The 22220-nt window shown below is 38.1% G+C and overlaps 1 protein-coding gene across 1 annotated transcript in view; it reads right to left on the reverse strand.

Annotated features, from left to right (window-relative positions):
* Window positions 1–500: 500 nt before the first annotated feature.
* LASP1 (LIM and SH3 protein 1) overlaps window positions 501–22220 on the reverse strand; it is a 41898-nt gene continuing 20178 nt past the window's right edge. Inside the window, 4 exon segments of the mRNA XM_032235146.1 lie at window positions 501–3955; window positions 5540–5643; window positions 6806–6971; window positions 8267–8374. Of these exon segments, the coding sequence (XP_032091037.1) occupies window positions 3782–3955; window positions 5540–5643; window positions 6806–6971; window positions 8267–8374 (552 nt within the window). The 3' untranslated portion in view covers window positions 501–3781.

The raw sequence follows: 22220 nt of genomic DNA on the forward strand, positions 1-22220 counted from the left end.
AAGGTCCTTGAATTTGTCTAGTAAACTTTAGTTATTATTGTCCATGAGTGTCCATTAGCAAAACCAGTATGTCTTGAAATTTTTCTTCTAACATAGAAGAAAAAGTAACAAAGTTACTTTATACAATCAGTGGCCTCCAAAATACTGAGCAAATATTGATTGTATTATTTTGACTTGTCAGTTAAATCCTATCCTGGATGTTGTGTTTGAAATAGTCTATTTATGGATTGTTGTATGCTGCTCAGAGTGGTTTTTTGAGATAAGTAGCAACACAAATTTGATTAATAAATAAACATTAACAGCCAAACCATCAAACTCTTGTTCACATAACCATTTGTCAGTGTTACAAACGATACCACAATGTAATCAAGTTTACTCTAAAACTGGCTTAGTTAGATCTATTGCTCTAAAAATAACTTTTTTTTCTTTTATTGATACCATTGAAGAGAGGGAAGGGAGGGAGAGAATGTAATTCCATAAAATGAAGAACAAAACAATCAGCAGGTACAAATTATATTTTTATTTTTAAATTGGCATAAACCAGAAAAGAACTGGCACTACATTTGATTCTATGGTCCCATTGAAAAAGGACAAATGATTTTAAGAGGGTATGTAAGCCCACAGTGAAGAAATAGACAAAGAGAACAAATGAAAACCCCAAAATATAGTTCAAAACAAATAATTAAAGTCATTAATTTAGACATTGAAGTCTAGTTTGAAAATCTAAGATGTACAGAAGACATGATGTGAATAACAATGGCTACAGAGATGCATTTTAGCTGTTCTTTCTCTTTTTTCATTTATTTATTTAAATACAGGTTTAGGTGCTTTTCAGATATTGGAAAAAATCAAAGATAAAAGTGCATAATTCAAAGAAGGCGAGGGAAAATAAATCAAGCAATGACAAACCATTTATTTCAAGGAAGGGGTGAAAAAGCTAGAAGACATTTTTTAAAGATGAGCTATTTTATTGTAATTTTATTTGGTCCTCTAAAAATATTTATTCACATTATGTCACTTTGTATCTTCCTCATGAAAAGATAGCCTCTGCAGGATTGTCCACACGATTTTGCCTAATTCTCATCAGTCAGAAAAACAGCTGCTTTTTTTAGCTTGTGCTTACATCTTAGCACCAAGGATGTGATGATCTCATCAATCATTCCTCTGGACACCCTTTAAAAACTCACCCCAAGAGTAAGTGGTCCCTGGACACCTACAGTCCTCTACAAATTGCCTCTGACAGGAAAGCCTGCCACCATTCTCACTGGCCTCTCTAGTGGCTCCAACAGAGTTCATGGAATTATACTATGGTATGAGGAAACAGACACTCCTTCCTTGAACACCTTTTTCACTAGTGCAAGCATTTAAGGGAAAAACACAGACTAGGATTTTTAAGAAATAAGACTAAAATGTTTGTGCTTCTACAACACGAAAAGAATGACTTGATAATTTGATAAATATTTCTACATTGATTGGAATAATGTATAAGAGCTTCTTAATGTTATGAGGCAACGAGCTCAAATCAAACCAGCAAACATGTTAACTATGAAAGATACAAGACCAGAGTAAAATACTGGAACATCCCTTTACTTAAATTTGGAGGAACTATACACTGAGGTAAAAGGTTCTCCTTAATTCTTGCTTAATGAATACCCTTGCTTGCACCCCTTGTAAGAGATGGTTGCTTTTTATTCTTAACTGTATATGCTTTGTAGTGCAAAGAAAGTTAAGGAAAAAAGTCCCAGAAACAATATAATTGGAAATAAGTGGAAATAATACAGAGATAATGCCAGCCCTTTACCATGCCTCCTCTATGCAAGGGGGGGAAAGCAATGATCAAAAAACAATATCAATCAGCTCTGGAACGTCAAAAAAATTTAAAGTAGTAAGAATTTATCATATTGATCCTTTACAGTGGAGGTAACAAGAACAAAGCCAGAAAGAATGTGCCTTTGATAACTGTAGCATATTTAAATGTTACAAATATCAGCTTTCAGGATACTTTCTGCTATGTGACAGGGAGCAGGTTGTACTTTTGCTGAGCAGGGGGTGAGTCTTGGGAAAGCTTTAAAAATAAGAGAAAGCAATTTCTACTCAATAAATGATCTAAGAATTTCACACTTTCAGTAATCCTCTTGCCTTTGTGATTCAATCTTATTATCCAAGCAACATAAACTTCCAGTTTTGTAGCAGTTCCCTGATATTTTTTAATAGCAAACTTCTATAAGAAATTTGATTTTGGTCCATGATTTTATCCCACACAGCAAAGAAACTGTCAACCTGACAGCAAAGGAGGAGAAAGTGGAATATTTCTAGTGAAAGGACTTTTTGTTCCCCTGATGACTTCGCCGAAGGATCAGGTCTATCAGGGAGAAACAGTGGAAAAGAGGATAGACTGTAAACATTGCTTGGCTCAAATGGCACACAAAGGAAAGAGGGAGATGTTTCTTAATCTGCCTACTAGCTGACAAGATTTTGAGTCCTACTTAAAAAAAAAAACCCTCATACAAGAATTTACTTTGAACAGAAACTTATGAAAAACAAAAATGTGGTCCCAAAGATAGCACCTCTGTAGAAAGTGTGACTCTTTTGCTAGGGCTGATACAGGGAAATTTGGGGAATTTGCCTATTTCCACACATTAAATACCAACAAGAGTTAGAAGTCTGGAAAAAGGAGCCTCTATCCTGATCATAGTTGTTCCAAAAGTGCTTTGAAAAAGGCAACTGAACTTTCTTGAGATCTTCGAGATAGGCAGGTTAAATGGTCTAGTGGCAACTCTTCATGAGCATTCTTCTGACTACTATCCAATCAAGCCACATATCGGAACGAACTAGAAATCTACTCTGACTGAGTCATGGCATCTAAGAGGCAACGCTAATCAAGCCTGCTAAACCAGGGGTCCCAATCCCTGGCCCACTACCGGGCCTTAACTCGTTCGGAACCGGGCCATGGAAGTGGTGGGCAAATGTGCATGCACAGCTATATTTGCATGAGTATGGCGCAGCTCCATTTGAGCAGCAGGCACATGTGCCCGCCACTCGTACAAATGGGGCTGCGCACACGTGTTCACTAATCACTTGCGCGTAATGATTTCCTCTCCCTTGCCCATCCCCACCGGTCTGCAAAGGTTGAGGATTGTTGTGCTAAACTATTCCATCTGTACAGAGTACCTTTATGTTAGAAACTGCTGCAGTGTCCATACCTTCCATATAGACTATATATGCTCACTGCTTTGAGTCCACAAAAACCTTTTGACAAATACTTTCATTTCTTTCAAATGGATATTTTAAAATTCACAGAAAGTTAGATAGAATAAATGAGCAAGAGTCAACATTGCAGAGATCCTGATAATTTTTTTCAGTAAATTGCTCAGATTTCCCCCAAGTTACTGAAAGTGTGACATTCCCCTCCTTCCCCACCAGCCAAATAAACATCTTTTAAACCTTCCCACACTACTTCCCAATCCATGTAGCAATTGAAGTAGGATTTATTTAATTAAGTATCAATTCTAAAAAATACAGCTCCAGGAAGAGGGAGAAGGGCACAGTGCTATGTTCCATGAAGGCTGAGGAAAAGGATGGAAGGGCAATTACATGATACCCCTCCCAAGTTCGTATGCCTCCAAATCAAGGCTAAATTGGTAGAGAAAAAGATGACCATTTCAAAGATTCATAACATAATAAATGATGGGTAACAAGATAGAGCAAAGAAGTAATAAGGGAACAAAAACCCCAAAGAGCCCTTGCCCTGCTGGCTTTCAGGGTAGCACTACAACAGAGCTCATATAGCCTCCACATAGTTAGCTGGAAGCATGCCTGTGTCACCGGTCCGTTCAACGGTGCCATACATCCAGCCATCGTCAATTTGCTGCACATTGATTATGGTATCACCATCCTGGAAGGAGACCTCATCTTCATCGGCTGCACTGTAATCATAGACTGCACGGAACCGTTTCTGGGAGAAGGGGATGAGAAGGAAGTAAAGTATAAATCAATGCTCAGAAATGGATATTTCCAAAACTGTGGTGTGCGTGCGTATGTGTACGCACACACACACACACACACACACACACACACACACACACACACACAATGATTTATATATTTAGGTTCAATGAATTTTATTTGGTAATATTTGTGCAACCCAGGAGCTTCAAGAAAGTTCAGGGTGTATGGTTAAGCGTCTACAGATAGAGGCTGATAGAAGGGTTTATTTCTCTGTCCACCCTTGTTAACAAATAATCTGAATTTCCCACTATTAGGAAAGGTTGGGGTTTTGTTGTTTTTTGCAGAAAATGAAAACCAAGCAAAAAAGAAAGAGTATCACTTTTTCTTGCTAGGCATCTTACAAACTACAAATTAACAAGATCCCCTTGTTTCCTAAGGTTTCTACATTCTCCTGTTGCTCACTACACCCTTATCATACAACTCACTGTTTTTTACATTATTATGTGCAAGCATGAAAGCATATCAACAACAAAGTGGAATTAGTGGTAAATGCATGTCTCTCAGAGATAAAAGATAGGAAGACACCCAACCTATAGGCTAAATAAAAATCACATAATTATCTGCCGGGGTAGCCACTTATTCCAGGAAATTTTAATATGTTCTATGTCTTCCTCTATAGTTCTGTCCCCTCCCCCCAGTGCTATAAGTTGCTGCAGATTGCAGCAAAGGATTTTTAAGTCTTCCTGCTCCACATTCTCTAATGTTTGCTGCTTAACTGATTGTTTAGAAACAATCTGACAGTGGGAAAAAGAATATTGTGCAGTTCCAATGCTATGCCTCCTTTTTCCATTGCTCCAGCAACCTATTGAAAAGTGTGAAAAGAGAGATGTAAACATTTGGCTCCTATTAGCTCCCATCCCAAATAGCATTTCTGGTTTGTTCTGGTAAATGCTAACTCTTATGATAACCCCCCTATTATTACATGCAAGCAGAATTCATGTTGTTTTATATATTATACTTAAAATTGTTATTTCCTGTATTATTGTTTACAAAACTGAAATATAAAAAATTAAAAAGAACAGGCACAACACCTAGAAATGCTACACACTATCCATTTTGGAGGAACTTTGGTCTTACTGTTTGGTTTACAGATGAACTGTGCTCCATTGTTCTGCAGATCAGCATGAACTGAATGAAACTTGAATTAAAAGTTTTCCTTATTATCTGAGACTTTTCTAACTGAACAAGGGTTAAAAAAGAAGGAACCATAAGTTTAAGATTCAGCTAAAATAAGAGAATCAATAGACAGCTGGAGGCTAAATATCACAGTATTTTGAGCTGCCTTCTGTAGCTTCACATGCAGAGATTAGACTTGCAAAATTATTCCTTTCCAATAATGTACATTAATTGCTGCAATTAAAGTAAGTTTGCTTAATATATACTCTGACATGAAAGTACCTTTCCTCCTGTCTTCACCTAAACTTTGGAGATAGACCACATCATTGGATAGTAGTTAAGAGTTAAGACTACTTATTTCAGAATAAAAATCTGAAATATTTACAAGATATTGTATATGAAGGATCATACTTACTCCTCCTCCACTTGGGGCACTACGCTGTATTGACACTGGTGCTGCTGGTTCCTTAAAGCCATAGGACTGAGAGGCTGGTTGTTGTGATGGCTGCTGATGATAAACTAGAAATGGGGGGGTGGGGGGGGCAGACGGACACAAAGACATTGTTAACCATTGATTAGAACTTGAATCTGCACTGGATAACCATCAATGCAAAATTCCTGATGAAAATGTTCTCTGAGATGCCACATTCACAAGTTGAAAAGCTACCTTGAGACAACAAAATCTATTAAAGGAATTTGCTTTCATCTTTGTTTCTATTTGTCATTATGTTTTTAAAACTCCTGCAATATTAAATAATTTGTGCTGTTTATTTGTGGAATGACATTACCCGCCATGCTGCAAAATTCCCTCTGGCTGTTTTTTGATGCCTCATATCATGATTTTGGGGAATTATTTGTAAACAAATGGAGCAATTTGTGCGCTTATTAAAAATTAATAGTTTTAAGCCTTAATTTTATTTGAATTTCTTATTGGTTCTTCATGGTCTATGTATAAATTTGAATACTGGTCAGTGATTATAATAAAACTGAACAGATTAACTGAGCAGAATATAGTTTATATGAAAATGGAAACTATTACCAACATCTTTTCTTACAATTATTAGTCCTACTATTTTCATATTTTGAATGACTACAACTGTTTATTTTGCCTAATATTACAAATGATCACTCCAGCTTTGCACACAATATTGGCAGCCTTCATCTACAATAAAATTCTTGCCTTTTAATATCAGATGAATAAAATGTGGGAGTAGAATGGCTTGCTTTGCATCAACTAGCATAGTCTTTCCAGTTATATTACATTTTCCCCTGTCACTCTGCTTTTCTTTTAACACAGGCCCCACCCCACACATTTCACCCATGTATGTTATGTTTCTTCTAACAACAGAATTCTGATGTGATATAATACTAACAAGGTTAGGATTAGGAAGACTCAGATTCAAATACCCCTTCAATTATTAATAGTAACTTTTTTCAGCTCAATCTATCTCACAGGTAAATTAAATAAAATGAGGCTGTATCCCAGCATGAGTTCCTTAGATTACATTGTAAGAAATAAATAATAACTATACATTATATTGCTTCATAAAACACAAGGTCAACAAAGGCAATCCTATCTTATTTGTGCAAGATGAAATTATTGCAGAACAAATTGATACTTATATTCATGTGAATACATTGATGGGATTGCCAGCAATCTCTATTTCCTCCTGCTCATTACCAGGGTTACTTGGCTGGGCATGATGAGGTTGTTGATGTGATGGAGGCGGCTGTTCAACTGGTCTCCTGTAATTGGCACCTTCTTGGGAATTACGGCGTTCCAGCTCACCTCCCTCCCCTGCAGGAGAACCCATCTTGCTCTTCTCAAATTCCTCATGGTATTTGATCTACAAAAGAAGGAAAAGATACTATCAGCAAGAGCACCAAGACAAATGAGAAAGCTTATAATGTATTTGCCACATCATTAGTAGAAATTTTCCTGACTCCTTGCTGACCTTTATTATGTCATGCACTTTTGTTTTCACTATCTTAATGAAAATTCAGTAATTGCAATTGGTTTGTGAACTTCCACTGAAAGTCGCAGATGAATATACAAATAGTTGACGGACTGAGTCTCAGGAATTGGGTTTTCTGCTGAGTAGGGATAGTACTAAAATGTTAATCAATTTTTCCTTTTTTACTAATTCTATATTTGTTTATCAAAAGTTTAACACACCAAGTTATTTGTGTTATTTATGTTATTCTCTACTCAGTATTCATCAGAAAATATATTATGATGTTTAGCAATTGCTTATCAAATTCCAACAGATAGTCTTGGGCAATTCCAGGAGAACATAAACCCCAGAATCATGATATATAAATAGTCAACTCATTTTCCATAAACACTGGTTTCCTCCTTAAAATAATTATCTTTAACCTATCTCTGCACTTGATGAATTATTGTAATAGAGGTTATGAACCAGAAGATGGAAACTGAGAACTGGTTCATTCCTATACAATATTGTGGAGTGTAATTAACTTCCTTCTTTCACCCATTAAGCTGTCTTTCCTAGCCAGACTGATTGATTGATTGACTGACTGACTGACTGACTTTCTATCCATCCTCCCTCCCTCATTATTTTTCTGAGGATATCAGATAAATATTAGTTAGCCATTACTTATTTTTACAAGAGGAACCTGATGCCTTTGATTTCAAATCATGAAGTCATTCTTGTGAATGAGGAATTCTGTCATTCCCCAATCTCAAGATTTGGGGATGTCATGCAGAATAAACTGAATCCCTTGGGGATTCCATTCCCATGCCCTCTATTCCACTTGCAAATTTGAAATTAGGTAATTGCTTTTTTGTTTTGATTTTTCCCTCTTTAGTTCCCTCTTCACTCCAATTGTCTATGCTACAGAACCCCCAGGGTTGCAATGGAATGTATGAAGACATGTTCTAGTTTGATGATAACAGTTCAATCCAGTTTAGCCCAGAGTCTTGGGAAAATGTTAGATCAACAGGAATGTATTTGCAGTATTTGGACTTTATAAGTAAGTATCCACAGTACTGCCTTAATGACAAAATTCAAGTATCTGCAATCAAGATGTTTTAAGAAAAGAACAAATGAAGCTGACAAAGGAAAAGCTTTTAAATATCTGAAACGCAAAGACAGAAGATGAAATGTGCTGGGCAGCTTACATTGCTGATTTGATCTTGAGTTTTTTTGATTCGCTGTAGTTCAGGTGTGTCAGCCACCACACTAAAGCCTTTCCCTTTATTCTTTTCAAATTCCTCCTTATAGCGGACCTGTGTATGAGAATGAAGAAACAGACATTATTTATATAATGCCAGCCTAACTATATATGAATTCTAATCTATAACCCCACCTAAATGTTAAAAATGATTATTATTGTGGGACTGAAATTGCCATTAGAAATACTTCCTGAAACTATCTGCAATGGCTAATACTTGAATTTAAAAAGTTCTAAATATTATGTGAAATTCGTAGTTTGAATTAATGGCTTTATATGTTATAACAGATATAAAGTGCTGACCTCATGCCTGCAGGCTGATAGGAAGTAGATGGGGAAGATCAGGCTTAGGTTCAAACCCAGCAGGTCAATGTTATGGATTCAGAAGTCACCCAATTCAGAAAAATGTATCCTTAATTATAGATTGTGTCATATCTATGGCATTGATGTGCAGCTTTTAAGAGTCAAAGTTCATATCATGATTCAAATTGGAAAAAAGACTTCAATCTTAAATTTAAATTATGATTGTTCAACCTTTTGGCTTGTGTAGGCCTCATTGAGTAAAGAGAAATTGTCCTGGGTGATGTGGAAATTGTAAAATATAATTAATAGCAATAACAATAGCACTTAGACTTACGTACCACTTCATAGTGCTTTTACAGCCCTCTACAGAATCAGCATATTGCCCCCAACTATCTGGATACTCATTTTATCAACCTCAAAAGGATGGAAGGCTGAGTCAACCATGAGGTGGTAAGATTCAAACTGCCAAACTGCTGGCAGCCAGCTGTCAGCAGAAATAGCCTGCAATACTGCATTCTTACCAGTGCACCACAACAGCTCTTAATGTATATAAATTATATAATAATGTTAAAATTTACAATCTTGTGGGGCCACATTTGTCCAGAGCTGAGGGTTGGACATGTCTGATTAAAACTACCATGCTTATTAATCTTTAAAAAGATTAAAACACTTTTAAAAAATCTAAAATAATAAAATTAAATTGCTAAATGTTTAAAATTAATAAGCCATGAACTAAGCAATGTTCCTTACGAAAATAAAAATACGGGTAGTTCTCGACTTATGACCAACCCTTCATTTAGCAATTGTTCAAACTTATTGGGGTACTGAACAAAGGGATTTATGTCCAGACCCCGGAGTTACAAAAGTTTATTTATTATTTCATTTGTTGTCACACATCTCACCACATGGTGACTCTTGAGATTGCAATGCTCCTTCAGTCACTTGATCAAAATACAGGTGCTTGACCCCCCATTCCTACCTATGATCAATCCCTTCACCCACATATTATCCTCCCCATCTATGCTTTTTTGGCCTTCTGCACTACACAGTCCCTTACCTTAGAAGAACTTAGGCTCAGAGCTGGGATGAACCAAGGCTGAAATGGCTTGGATTGGAGTGAGTCCTTGGCTAGCAACCTATTCACAATGGGGATTGTTGAGATAGCCATTGCTAAGCAATGCAGTCAAGTGATGTTGAACTTTATGACCACATTACCGAGTGACAGAAATTCTGATCCTAACTGTGGTCATAAGTCAAGGACTACCTGTAGTTTGCCTTTAAAATCTTTCAGGATGCATTTTAAACTTCTCTTTGAAAGCTTCCCAATGAACCATTCCAGACAGTGATTTAATATCTGAGCCCAGGAAAGGTCAGTCAAATGCTACCATCTGCTGAAACTGCTAAAACATTTTTATTATGGCAAATAGATACAAACCTGTTTACAAAAGCAGCATATTGTACTCTGCTTTCTTGTAAATTAACATGGCTTAGTAAGAAGATTGATAAGGAAATACATTCGAATCAAAGGGTTTCTTAACCAGTTCCCCTTGGCCTTGAATGTATCCATTTTGTTAAATAAACTGTTACTTTCTTTCAACAAGTTCATGTAGAAGAGAACTGTACATACATTCATTTTGAAAATGGATGTAACACTGCAATTTGACAAATTAAAGTTAAGAGACACACTGAATTATATTTACAGAGATCAGACACATTAAAATCAAGGTTCTTGACAGATGTAATTTTCCCATACTCGGATACATTCATATGTTTAAAATCTATGTGTATGAATCCAATTTGAAGAGGAAATTCATACACACACACAGAGAATCACTCTGTCCCTAGAAGCTGAGCTTAGGACATTCTTAGTCAGTAACTAGGCTACAATGCCATATATGTCTGTAAAAGGGAAAATTACCCAATAAGCAAATTTTTCCCATATTAGTATATCATAAGATATTCTAAAGTAAATAGTCCTTCTATTCTGGTGAGTTGCAGATTTTCCTCAAGACATCTGTCCAGAATATTAGGAAAATCAAAACATACACAGATGAATGCCAATTTAATTTTTTTTTTACCTAAAAAAAATATCAGTGTACAGAGCAATCTCTGATGACTGCAAACAGATTTGCTATTGCTCTCTGTGGAGCCAGCAAAGGGGAGGGAAGAGAAACAGACAGAAAGCCTTGTTCTCACAGACAGCAAAAACACATTCACAGTTTTCTAAATCTAAACTGTGAAACTGATAGGAGTGCATGTCAATACAGATGACTAACCAGTTTGAGAGCCAGTTTAGCATAGTGGTTAAGGCATCAAACTAGAAACCGGAAGACTATGAACTCTTATTTCTGCCTTAGGCATGAAACAAGCTGGCTGGCCTTGGGCCAATCACTTTCACTCATCTCTAGGAAGGAGGCAATAGCAAACCACTTCTGAAAAATCTTGCCAAGAAAACTACAGGACCTATTCAAGGCAATCTCCATTGGTCATGACTGAATAGAAGAAGAAAAAGTTTAAGAAACCAAACTCAAAAGAGAAATTTTAACAAGAGATAAAGAAACTTCTACATATTAGGGTATCTAGAATCTGGAAGCAATGAAAAAGCAACTCCAATATGAACAAATTTTAGTGAAAGATGTCAGAAAAGTATTTTATGTTTCTAAACGTGTTATTGTAACTTTTTCCATAATAGGACAGATAGAGCAAGAAAAATGAAAGCTTGGATTGGATTAAAAATATCTAAACTTTACTATTGTAAACAGGGGATAATATTATGATTATTTGACATAGGGACAGCAGTATTTTTAGAAATATGCAAATCAAATGTTGCAAGCATTCATCATTTGCACAATATCAAAAAAACTATAACCATCTGTTATCAGTTCATACTATTTTATCCAATTTCTCTTTATACTCCTATTTCTTTTCAGTTTTACCTCCTGAGGAATTTTAGGAAACTTAGAAAACTCACATGCTGTCTTCCTATCAGTAAATCATTTGTTGCCATTAACCTAAACCACACATACCTAAAAATAAGTTATTTTCCTCCAGATATATTTATCTCAAAACAAAATTCACTAATCTGGTATCTGTAATCAGCAGAGTTTCAATCCATGTTTAAGGGTTCATATTCCAAACTTTCTTATAGCGAGAGATGCCCAGCACTCAGAACAAATACTCCAAAAATAGTGTAACCTCTTATATTCAATACTTTGTGCCTGCCAGCCAGAACAGCATTTAGTGCTAAATGATTTCATCAAACCAGGGGGAAAAATAGACACTTCTCTAAATCAAAGCATATCAAGGCATTAAAATTTAACAAAGAAAAGGATTTAAGTGATATAGCCCTAAGGCTGTGATGGCGAACCTCTGGCACGTTTGCCAGGACACTCGAGGCGTTGCCCTGTCAGGTCCAGCACGCACATGCGTGCTGGCCAGCTGACCGGCTTTCATTTTCAGCCATTTTTCTCCCTCTGGAGGCTTCCGTGAAGCCTCTGTAGGGCAAAAAACAACACAACGCGCAAACCAAAAGTTTGGGAACAGATTTCCAGTTTGCGTGTTGGGTTGGGCTTTGCAACAGCCAAGGATGGAAGAGTTCGCTCAGGAAGGCAGCCGGGTCGGAGGGAGGCGTAGCTCGAGCTCTCTAGGACGGGTAAGCAAGTATGGGGAGGCAAAGGGGAGAGGGAAGAGAGAGCATTGGGCAGGAGCCACAGGAGTAGAGCTGTGCCTTTTCTTCGGTCCTGCCCCGAGAAAGATTCCCCCCAAGGAGACCAAGAGAGGGAGGCTCAAGGTGACTCCACCCTAACCCAGAGGCGGCTGGGGTTGCTCTCATCCTCGGGCAACAGCTCCGTCTTCTCAAGCATGGCAAGGAAACCTGCTCTTCCCGCCAGATCCACCCAAGGAAGGAGAGAGAAAGCCCGATTCAGTTGAGGTTCGTCTCCCCAATGCCAGAAGTAGTAGCAAGCACCAGGCTACCACCCCTTCTGGGTTAGCCTTAAACTCCACCCCACACTTCCTGAGAAAAGGAGCTTTATTTTCTTGCTCATGCCGGGGAGCGTCGCAGTCTCTGGCCCTTAACTGCTTCTTCTAGCTCAGGAAGAGGCAGCTCATCTGAGCCCAGATCTATCTCTCCTTCCTTGGGTGGATTTGGCGGGAAGTGTGGGCTTCCTTGCCGGCCTTGAGGAGGGGGAAGGTGGAACTGTTGCCAGAGGGCAAGAACAACCCCAATTCGTCTCTGGGTATGGACAGACAATGCCAGAGGACAGGAAAGAAGCTGATCTTAGCAGAGACCAGAGAGCCCATGCAGGCTGGCTTGAAGGCGGGCAGGGGTTACCAGAGGGGCGAAGGCTAGCCCCTCTGGTAAATGTGGGGAGCTCCTCGCAGCCTCGGCTCATATGGGATGTAGCTGAGTCTGCTGCCCTTAGCTGGTGGAGGTGGTAGGTGCGGATGGGAGCGCGCTAACTTTGCTCTCCCCAAGCACCGGACTCCGCTGCTACTATTGCCTCTGCCCAGCTCACCCCAGCTGGCTCCCAAACTAGGAGGCAGCGGCCGTCCAGATCGCCAGCATGATCATGGCTCTCAAGGAGCTGGATGAAAACATAAGGACAAAGCACTTTTCGGCTCTGGTTGGCCAGCAAGAAGAAAGAGTGGGCATCTTCGTGCATGCACAAAGATGGTGGAAGATTTCTTCCCCCACCCTGCTCCTGGGGGTCGCCTGCTTAACTAGAGGGTTACGGTTACCCATCGTGGCACGGCAGAGGTCCGCAGCACCTTTATGCCCCGCCTGGCTTTTGAAAGAGTGGGCTGAGGGGCTCCATTAGAGTGGGCTGAGGGGCTCCATTAGAGCAGTTGGCGCCCATCGGGTCAAGGAGATCCCAGCTTGCATGCCGGAGTGAGGGAGCCTTTAGGCTTGCAGTTTTCTTGGCACTGCTGCAAACTGGGCAGGGATGGCGGCCCCAATGCCCAGCGCCTTCCACTCACAGCAGCCACTCCCTGCCACCTTCAGAGGCAACAGAGGCTAGTGCTCCTCTCAGTGTGGTGGCCATGCTGGCCCACTCTGGGTCCAAAGACTCGCGACCACCCCACCCTGTCAAGCGTGGATGCTGCTGCAAGTGGAAGGCATGGGCATCGGGAGGGGGGTACTGTCCCTGCCCAGTTTGCAGCGGCGCCGAGAAAGCCGCAAGCCTAAAGGCACCCTCACAGATCAGTTGCAGCAGGGGGGCATGAGGCTTCAGGCCAGGACTGCACAAGCACGGCCACCTCACTGAGAGAAGTGCTTACCTTTGTTGCTTCCGGACACGGCAGGGAGCAGCGGACACAGCTGCCGAGTGTGTGAGTGGAAGGCACTGGGTCTTTTGCCTCTAAACAGCCATTATCTTCCTCCCTGGGCTTGTTTCTCAAGCAGATGGAGCGAGAGCCCAGGGCCAAGCCCATTGGCCACAGCCGCCACTTCCAAGAGCAGGCTGTTCAACTTGCCCCCAACGCAATCTGGGAGACAGTGAAAAGCCTAGGGAGTGCCTCTGGTGGATGGGAGAGGCCGTTTTTCTCCTCCCCAGGTTCCTAGAAAGCCTCTGGAGCATAGGGAGGGCAAAAAACGAATCGCAGACCAAAACTGGGGGAGGTGGGGTTTGTGCGAGCATGCGCATGGGGATCATGTGCATATCATTATGGGTGTGGGCATACCCGCACATGACCCTCCTGCACTCCCCATGCTTTTAGGCAAAAAGGTTAAACCTAAGGTGTATCTAGTTTACCATACACGACAAGCAACTTCTGTAAGTTATTACAACAGCTAGTAACAGGAAAGTAGAAACATATACCCTTTGGTGCTTTTGTTTATCTGCAGATATCTTATGCATCTTTCATTATAATCATAAACTTAAAGTTCATCATACTTGTAGCAAACAAAAATTATGATGATGTAACTGACAACAGATATGCAATGTTGTTAATGAGAGAACTATTACTCTGATTAACTAATGAGTTATTATCAATGAAATATCTTCTGAAGGTATTTCATAAGACATTCTACTCCTTCATACTTTTGTTCCAAGTATTGAATTCATGGTTTCCTTTGTCCCATGTTTTAACATGGGAATTGAAATCTCCCAAATTTTGACTGTTACAGACAAGATTATGGAAGCATATTGGAAATAAGCTACTATACTAATAAAAAAATAATAACAAAGAAATATAATCCTTATTGAAGTTACACAAACTATATAGAAAAAGGGAGACATTCCTCTGGTGCAGAGGATGAAGCAACAAGTCTGTTGCAAGCAAGCAGAGGAAATACTCAGACAAGGCTAGCTTTCAGTTTTCTTTGTCCTTTTATGGGCACTCAGCTGGAATCGACTCAACTCTTATGCTTGTGGAAGGCTAGACATAAGTGAGTCAGGCAAGCTGGGTAGCTCTTTCCCATGTCTTGCTCAATGCTGGGCTATTATAAGCTGTTAAAAGGAGGATGGAGGGAGTGCAATGCTGAAAAGAAAAATGGGACTAACTGGGGGAAGTCAAAAGGGCGGGGACAGCTGCCATCAATCCCTCAGTGAGGTAATTCAATTCACCAGCGAACAAACAGTTATGTAGTGAATTCTTTCCTCCATTTCTTCTCTTCATAGCATTTTCAGCTACAAAGCTGTAGGAGTCTATCAAACTTCCCATTTTTAAATCAGGATTCCCAAATTTTACTCCAATTTTAAAATACATTGGAATACTCGGGAACAAACATCTTGACACCAGTATGCAAATTCAATCCAGCATTTAGACCATCTTAAGTTTCATTTAAAAAGCAAATATGATTCTTAGTCATATGAAAAAAATGATTCACACTTAAAAAACATGATGGAAACAATAATGATTTCCTGCAATTTAACCCTAAGGAAAGCAAAAGAAGTAAAAAAAACAACACATACTAGACACATGTTTTAATTAGTTTCATAGGACATTGCCTCCAATCTTTTCAATGTAACGTTTCCTGATTTAATTTTGGATGATATTTGGAAAGCTGACATTCTAATTCGAAGTTTTGCTATAAAAGCAGGGTGGGGTTGGGGATAAAATATATATCCATATCTGGACTCATCCCATACTGTAGGGAGTATAGGGCAGCAGAAGCCTTGGAATAAAAGATGGCAAAATCAGCTGGACTATATTGGGACTTCCCAAAATGAGGCAGCTTCCCGCCAGTGTTAAGATTTCCTGGTGAACAGAAGATCTGCATTATGTTGCTGGGCCAGATTGAGAAGGGTGAAACTTCTAGGACTGGTTGTAGCTTCACACTATGCTCAGGGCTTCAGAGCGACAATGCATCAAGAATCCCCTGAGCTACAGCAAAGCAAGCAGTCCCACAGCCACACTCCCAATAAGGCAGGATGCCAGTAGCCAAAAGGGCACTACAGGGGAAAGGGCACTTGGGGGGAGTTAAAGGCAAGGCAGTCCCTTCAATTGGAAGAAAGTAGGCTCCAGGCTGGAATGTGTTTTCCAGCCTGTGAGTATCAACAAGGGATTTTTGGGGGCAGGGGTTATCCCTGATAAATCTTAGTTCAAGCCATTACACACTTCCAACATACCCGTGTTGTAAAGATCATACTTTGATAGAGATTACTGAGAATTCAAGGCAAGATCTCTCACACCCATATTTGATTATCTTCACAATGATTAAAACATCTGACTTTAACTTCCCCTTCAAATAATCCTATATGTTCACATACCTTTGCAACACACAAATAGCTTTGGATCATTTTCCTTAATAAATAAATGAACAACTACGGTGGTTTTGACTCATGCATTTGTGCTCTCTTTATCTAGTTTAGGGCTAGTGTGAGTTACATATCACACTTTAGGGTAATATTTATGCAGAAATATTGAAAATTCAAAAAGATTCATGAACTCTTAAGCACTACTATAGGATTCTTTTTATATTGTTACAAAAATGGATAGGTACTTAAAATTGGACGTTCTCTCTTACAGAAGAACAAATATAGAATTCTCAAGTTTCAGGTGCTGTTTAGCCTGAAATTATTTCCTATTTTCTCTCCTCCAAACTGCAGTTTTCCACGTTTAGTAAACCCAAACCACAGGAAATAAATGTTCTTATTTTACGGTCATATGTGGGCTGCAGGCGTTAAAATTAATCCAGCTGGAGGACTTGTTTACTTACATAGAAGATAATTGTGTGTTTTTGGCAAGCTATCGGAACTAGTTACGCCTTCTCAGCTACTCAAAATAAAGAAGCAAAACTGACAGAAATATGTAGTAGGAGCCCTCAGCATTGTTATTTCAGTTCCTGATATTAAAGAAAAGGTCCAATAACAGCTTTAGGAGCCACCAAATGGAATAAAATATTACCAGTATTTAGATTCTAAACCCTCCCAATTTTATATCCTGAATTTCTTATTAAAATATATATGTTTTTTTTGCACCAAAACAAGCACTGAAATTATAGTTAGGTGTTGATGCTACTTTGGTAAAATGATACTTGATCTCAACAATTTGTCCTGTATATCACTAGTATACTGTGTATTTCCAAATTCAAAACAATCTAAAAATACAGTCATTATATAACAAAGCATTGTGAAAGAGAAAACCATTTAGCATCTACCTTTCAGATCAAACAAAAATATGAGGAAGCAGCCATGAAAAACTGGCTGAGTACAGCAATGGAAAATAAAAGCACAAAGATAATACAAACAAAAGCAGTCTAGTGAGGGGTGAGGTTGGTGGGAGATAATGTGAATTGTTTTATGGGATTTTGTATTTCTGTTGTTTAGGAAAAAAGTTGTAATGAATTTGCTAATGATGTAAATACTTACCTACAAAATGAATAAGCACTTTCAACAATTCTCACTTAAGTTTTATGAAGAACTTACAATATTCTATCAGATATTGTTGAACTATAATGAAAAAATGATTAAGAAACTATAACTTTCTACTAAATTTGAAAATGGAAGATAAAACAATGATACAGTAGTCAAAAAACTTTGGTCATAATATAGAACTAGAGAAATGGCAAAATATATGGGAAAGAAATTTTAAATTAACATTGGCAACTTCGTATTAAGAAAACTTATATAAAATATTTTATAGATGGCATTTACCAGCTGCTAGGTTAGCCAAAATGTTCAAAAATATGTCTAGTAAATATTGGAAATGTAACCAAAAATCTGGCACGTATTAACATCTGTGGTGGACTTGTGTTAAAGCAAAACAAGTTTGGGCGAAAATACGCATATGGTTAGAAAAGATGTTAGGAAAACATGTAGATCTTAAACCTGAACTTTTTAAATTAGGTATGGTATCAGAAACAATTGATAAACGAAGTGTACATTTAATATATTAACAGCAGCAAGGATTGTATTTCTGCATTGGGAAAATGAAGAAATACCATTTTAAGGAGATATTGGACTGTGCAGAAATGGACAGACTTGTTTTGAAGATTAAACAGAAAGAAGATACGGAATACTATCAAACATGGAATTTATTTTAACAATGGCTGGAAAAAAGGAGTTAAAATTAGGAATATAATTTGTATTGTTAAGCAAACAAAATAAGACAGACAACACAATGTTTATTAAGCACTAAATAAATGTAACAGCAAAATAACAACAATAATAACAAATAAAAACACAGTCATACCCATTAATCAGGGCACTTTGTACCATGTCCAAGAGTTTTATAAAATACATCACTACATCAAAATACATCCAGAGGAACTACAAAAAACTTTGCTACTCGGAATATCGTACAGCTTAAGAAGGTACTTGGTTGATACCTAGGACACTGGCAGCAACCTGTTTAAATCATTAGCACCAGTCAATGGGATTTCTGATATGTTTTTGAATGTTCAGTTGACTGAGTTTCGTGTTTAATGAATAAAGTAAAATAATAATAATAATAATAATAATAATAATAATAATAATAATAATAATAATAAAAACAGGTACATTAAAGAAAGAAACAGAGTCACTAATCCTGGCTGCGCAAGAACAAGCTATCCGCACAAATGCCATTAAGGCCAAAATCGAAAAATCCTCTGATGATGCCAAATGCAGACTTTGCAAAGAAGCTGATGAAACTGTTGATCACATACTCAGCTGCTGTAAAAAAATCGCGCAGACTGATTATAAATTGCGGCACAATTCAGTAGCACAAATGATCCATTGGAATTTGTGCAAAAATTATAATATTAAAACAGCAACAAACTGGTGGGAACATCAGCCTGAAAAAGTCACCGAAAATCAGATGGTCAAGATCTTGTGGGATTTCCGTATACAAACCGACAAAATACTGGCGCATAATACACCAGACATCACACTGGTTGAGAAAAATAAGGTCACAATCATAGACATCGCAATACCAGGTGATAGCAGGGTCGCCGAGAAGGAACATGAAAAAATCGCAAGATACCAGGACTTAAAAATCGAAATTCAACGACTATGGCACAAACCAGCAGTGGTAATTCCAGTGGTAATTGGCACACTGGGTGCTATTCCAAAAGCACTGGAATTACATTTAAAACAGTTAAAATTGACAAAATCACCATCAGTCAAATGCAAAAAGCCGCACTGCTTGGATCTGCACGCATATTACGAAAATACGTTACGACGTCCTAGGCCCCTGGGTGGGGCCCGACTAGTAACCAATGCCAAATCCGGCGAAACAACTGGCCGCTGTGATACAATTGTATAATAATAATAATAGGAGGAGGAAGCAGCAGCAGCAAAATTTGGACAACCAAAGAAAATAGACAAATCCTCAAATATTACTTACCAGGCAGAATCAACAGCCAGGGGATTTAAAAAAAGAATGATGCAACTGTGGAAGGAACAACAGCCGGAAAGTGACATAACTGAACAAAGATTAATGGATCAAAGGTGCTTCATCACCCGTAATAAAGTTTTCACATGAGAGGAAATGCAACATCTAGAAATATTGGCTAAAGAGTGATGATGAACAAGCTGAAGAAATTGCTCCAACACTTGAACAAATTGACCAGCCAGTGGAAGAAACGAACATAAAGGATGAAGATTCTCCTGTGCAACAATGATTATGTGAACCAAAGCCCAGAAAAATTGCTGCAGGCTGTGAAAACAGAGAACAGCCTAAAAACAACAGAAACAAAGGCAGAATATAAGGAAAAACAGCTGGATGACAGATTAAATAGATGGAAAACCAAAGCTTTGCATGGACAGCACTTAAAAAACATTGAAGGAAAATTTGATGTATCAAGAAAGAAATGGAAGGCTTAATACTGGCTGCTCAAGAACAAGCACTACAAACTAATGCCAGGAAAACGAAAATACAAAAATCCACTGACAACTCAAACTGCCGACTTTGTAATAACAAAATCAAAACTGTTTCACATTTAATATGTGAATGCAGCAAAATCGCACAAACTGATTACAAAGCTAGACATGACCAAGTTGCTAAATTAATCCACTGGTCATTATGTAAAAAATATGATTTACCTGTAACCAGAAAGTCATGGGAACATAAAGTGGAAAAAGTTATAGAAAATGAGAAGGTGAAGATCTTGTGGGACTTTCGAATACAAACAGATTGTCACTTGGAGCACAACTTGCCAGATATCACAGTTGTAGAGAGCCGTACAGTTTATTGATATTGTAGTTCCAGGAGATGCCAGAGTCACAGGCAAAGAACTAGAAAAAATAATGAAATATCGCGACCTGGCCATCGAAACTACACGATTATGGATGAAGCATGCAACAGTGATACCCATTGTCATTGGGGCACTTGGCACCATGTCCAAGAAGATACATCAACAAATTGCAGCTTCCTGCAATTGCAGCGGAACTGGAAAAAACTGCGCTACTCGGAACATCTTATATTTTAAGAAGGTACTTGATTGATACGTAGGACGCTGGCATCACACTGTATCAACCATTAGCACCAGTCACTGGTATTTGTGATGCATTTTTGAATGTTCAGTTGGCTGAGTTTCATGTTTAATGAATAAAGTATATCATTCACTGGAAGTTGTGCCAGAAGTTTGGATTTGAGTACAGCAAAAACCACTGGGAACATCAGGTTGAGAAGGTTCTAGAGAATGAAAAAGTCAAGATCTTGTGGGATTTCAGAATTCAGACTGACAGGTACCTGTCTTATAACACACCTGACATAATAATAATAGTTGAAAATAAATAAGTTTGGTTCATTGACATTGCAATACCTCGTGATGCACAAATTGAAGCAGCAAGAAAAAATCAAAGTATGAAGTTTGCGACTGTGGAAAAAGAAATTGTGTGTTGTCCCAATTGTAATTGCAGCCCTTGGAGCAATACCTAAAGGGCTATCTCGCTATTTGGAAATTCTAAATTTATCTGATTCTACAAAAAAATCACCCTTCTTGGAATAGCTTATATCCTCCAGTGTTACCTTAACAGTTCCTAGGTCCTTGGTTAGGACTCAAGCTGTTGAGCTAGCTACCAACTAGCTTCCAAAGGCTGTGAATCTCACCAAAGATTAACCACATAATAATAATAATTAATAATATAAAAAACAATTCTCATTAAGCTTAGATTTTGACTATATAAAGAGAAGTTTGGATAACTTTGTGAGTTCTTCAAATGTTTTCCTCCAAGATACCATTTACTTGAATCATTAATTCCTTCAGCCACCACAACTGGACCGAGGGAATGGAAATAAAAATCAATTATTTTAAGATAACAGTGACTTGCATTAATTTTCCTATTAAAAACCAGCACTGGCCACTGATCAAATCAGGTAGTACACAAGTCATATTTGAACAAGGAAGCATCCCCAGAAAAATATGGTTGCTTGTCATAATACTCACACCCTGGATCTGCAGTGAGAACACTCAGCAAGAGGAACTTAAGTTCAGACTCTTTACTGAAATCAGTTCTATATGAGATTTAACATATTAAGAGCAGAGCACTTATGAAAAATAAAAATATTTCCGTGAGATTGCAAATAATGATCAAGAACATGTATTCTCCCAGAGTTAAATCAACATTAGCAACCAGGCTTGTGGGGCATGAAATCCAATTTTGAAACAAAATAAACATTATGGAATATCTAATATGATTATAAGGCAAGTTTAAAGGAGAAGAACTGGAGAGAAATAATTGATAAATAACATAAGTGAACTATGATAAAACTTTATTTATTTATTTAGCTAGCACAGGGATAAGCAAAAGAAAGTGGACTTTACTCATTGTTCTGCTGTCTTCATGGCCCACATATGTACTGCATACTTAAAAAAAGAATATGACTTCTCATTGTTTAGTTGAGGGTTATTCACACCTTGGAGAAAAAAATAACCAAAAGCAAGCTAGGGGTAACAGGAAGCACCAGGGAAGGTTTTTTTTTTTTTAATAAATAGTTGTTTTCTGACTTGCAATTATCCCCATCAATGAATTTATGCTGGTAAAGAGCATCAAAACTTCAAATCATAATTAGGAGCTTAAGCATCAATGACTTTGTCTAATCATTTACCAAGTTTCAGCTTATAAGTCTGGGTTTACATTTAGAACAAAGGGGATAGGGGAACAAGGGAAAAAATAAGGAAGTTTTATATGAAAGGGACACTAGAAAAACAGAGCAAGAAATGCATATAG

This window comes from Thamnophis elegans, chromosome Z, assembly GCF_009769535.1.
Source record: "Thamnophis elegans isolate rThaEle1 chromosome Z, rThaEle1.pri, whole genome shotgun sequence".
NCBI lineage: Eukaryota > Metazoa > Chordata > Lepidosauria > Squamata > Colubridae > Thamnophis > Thamnophis elegans.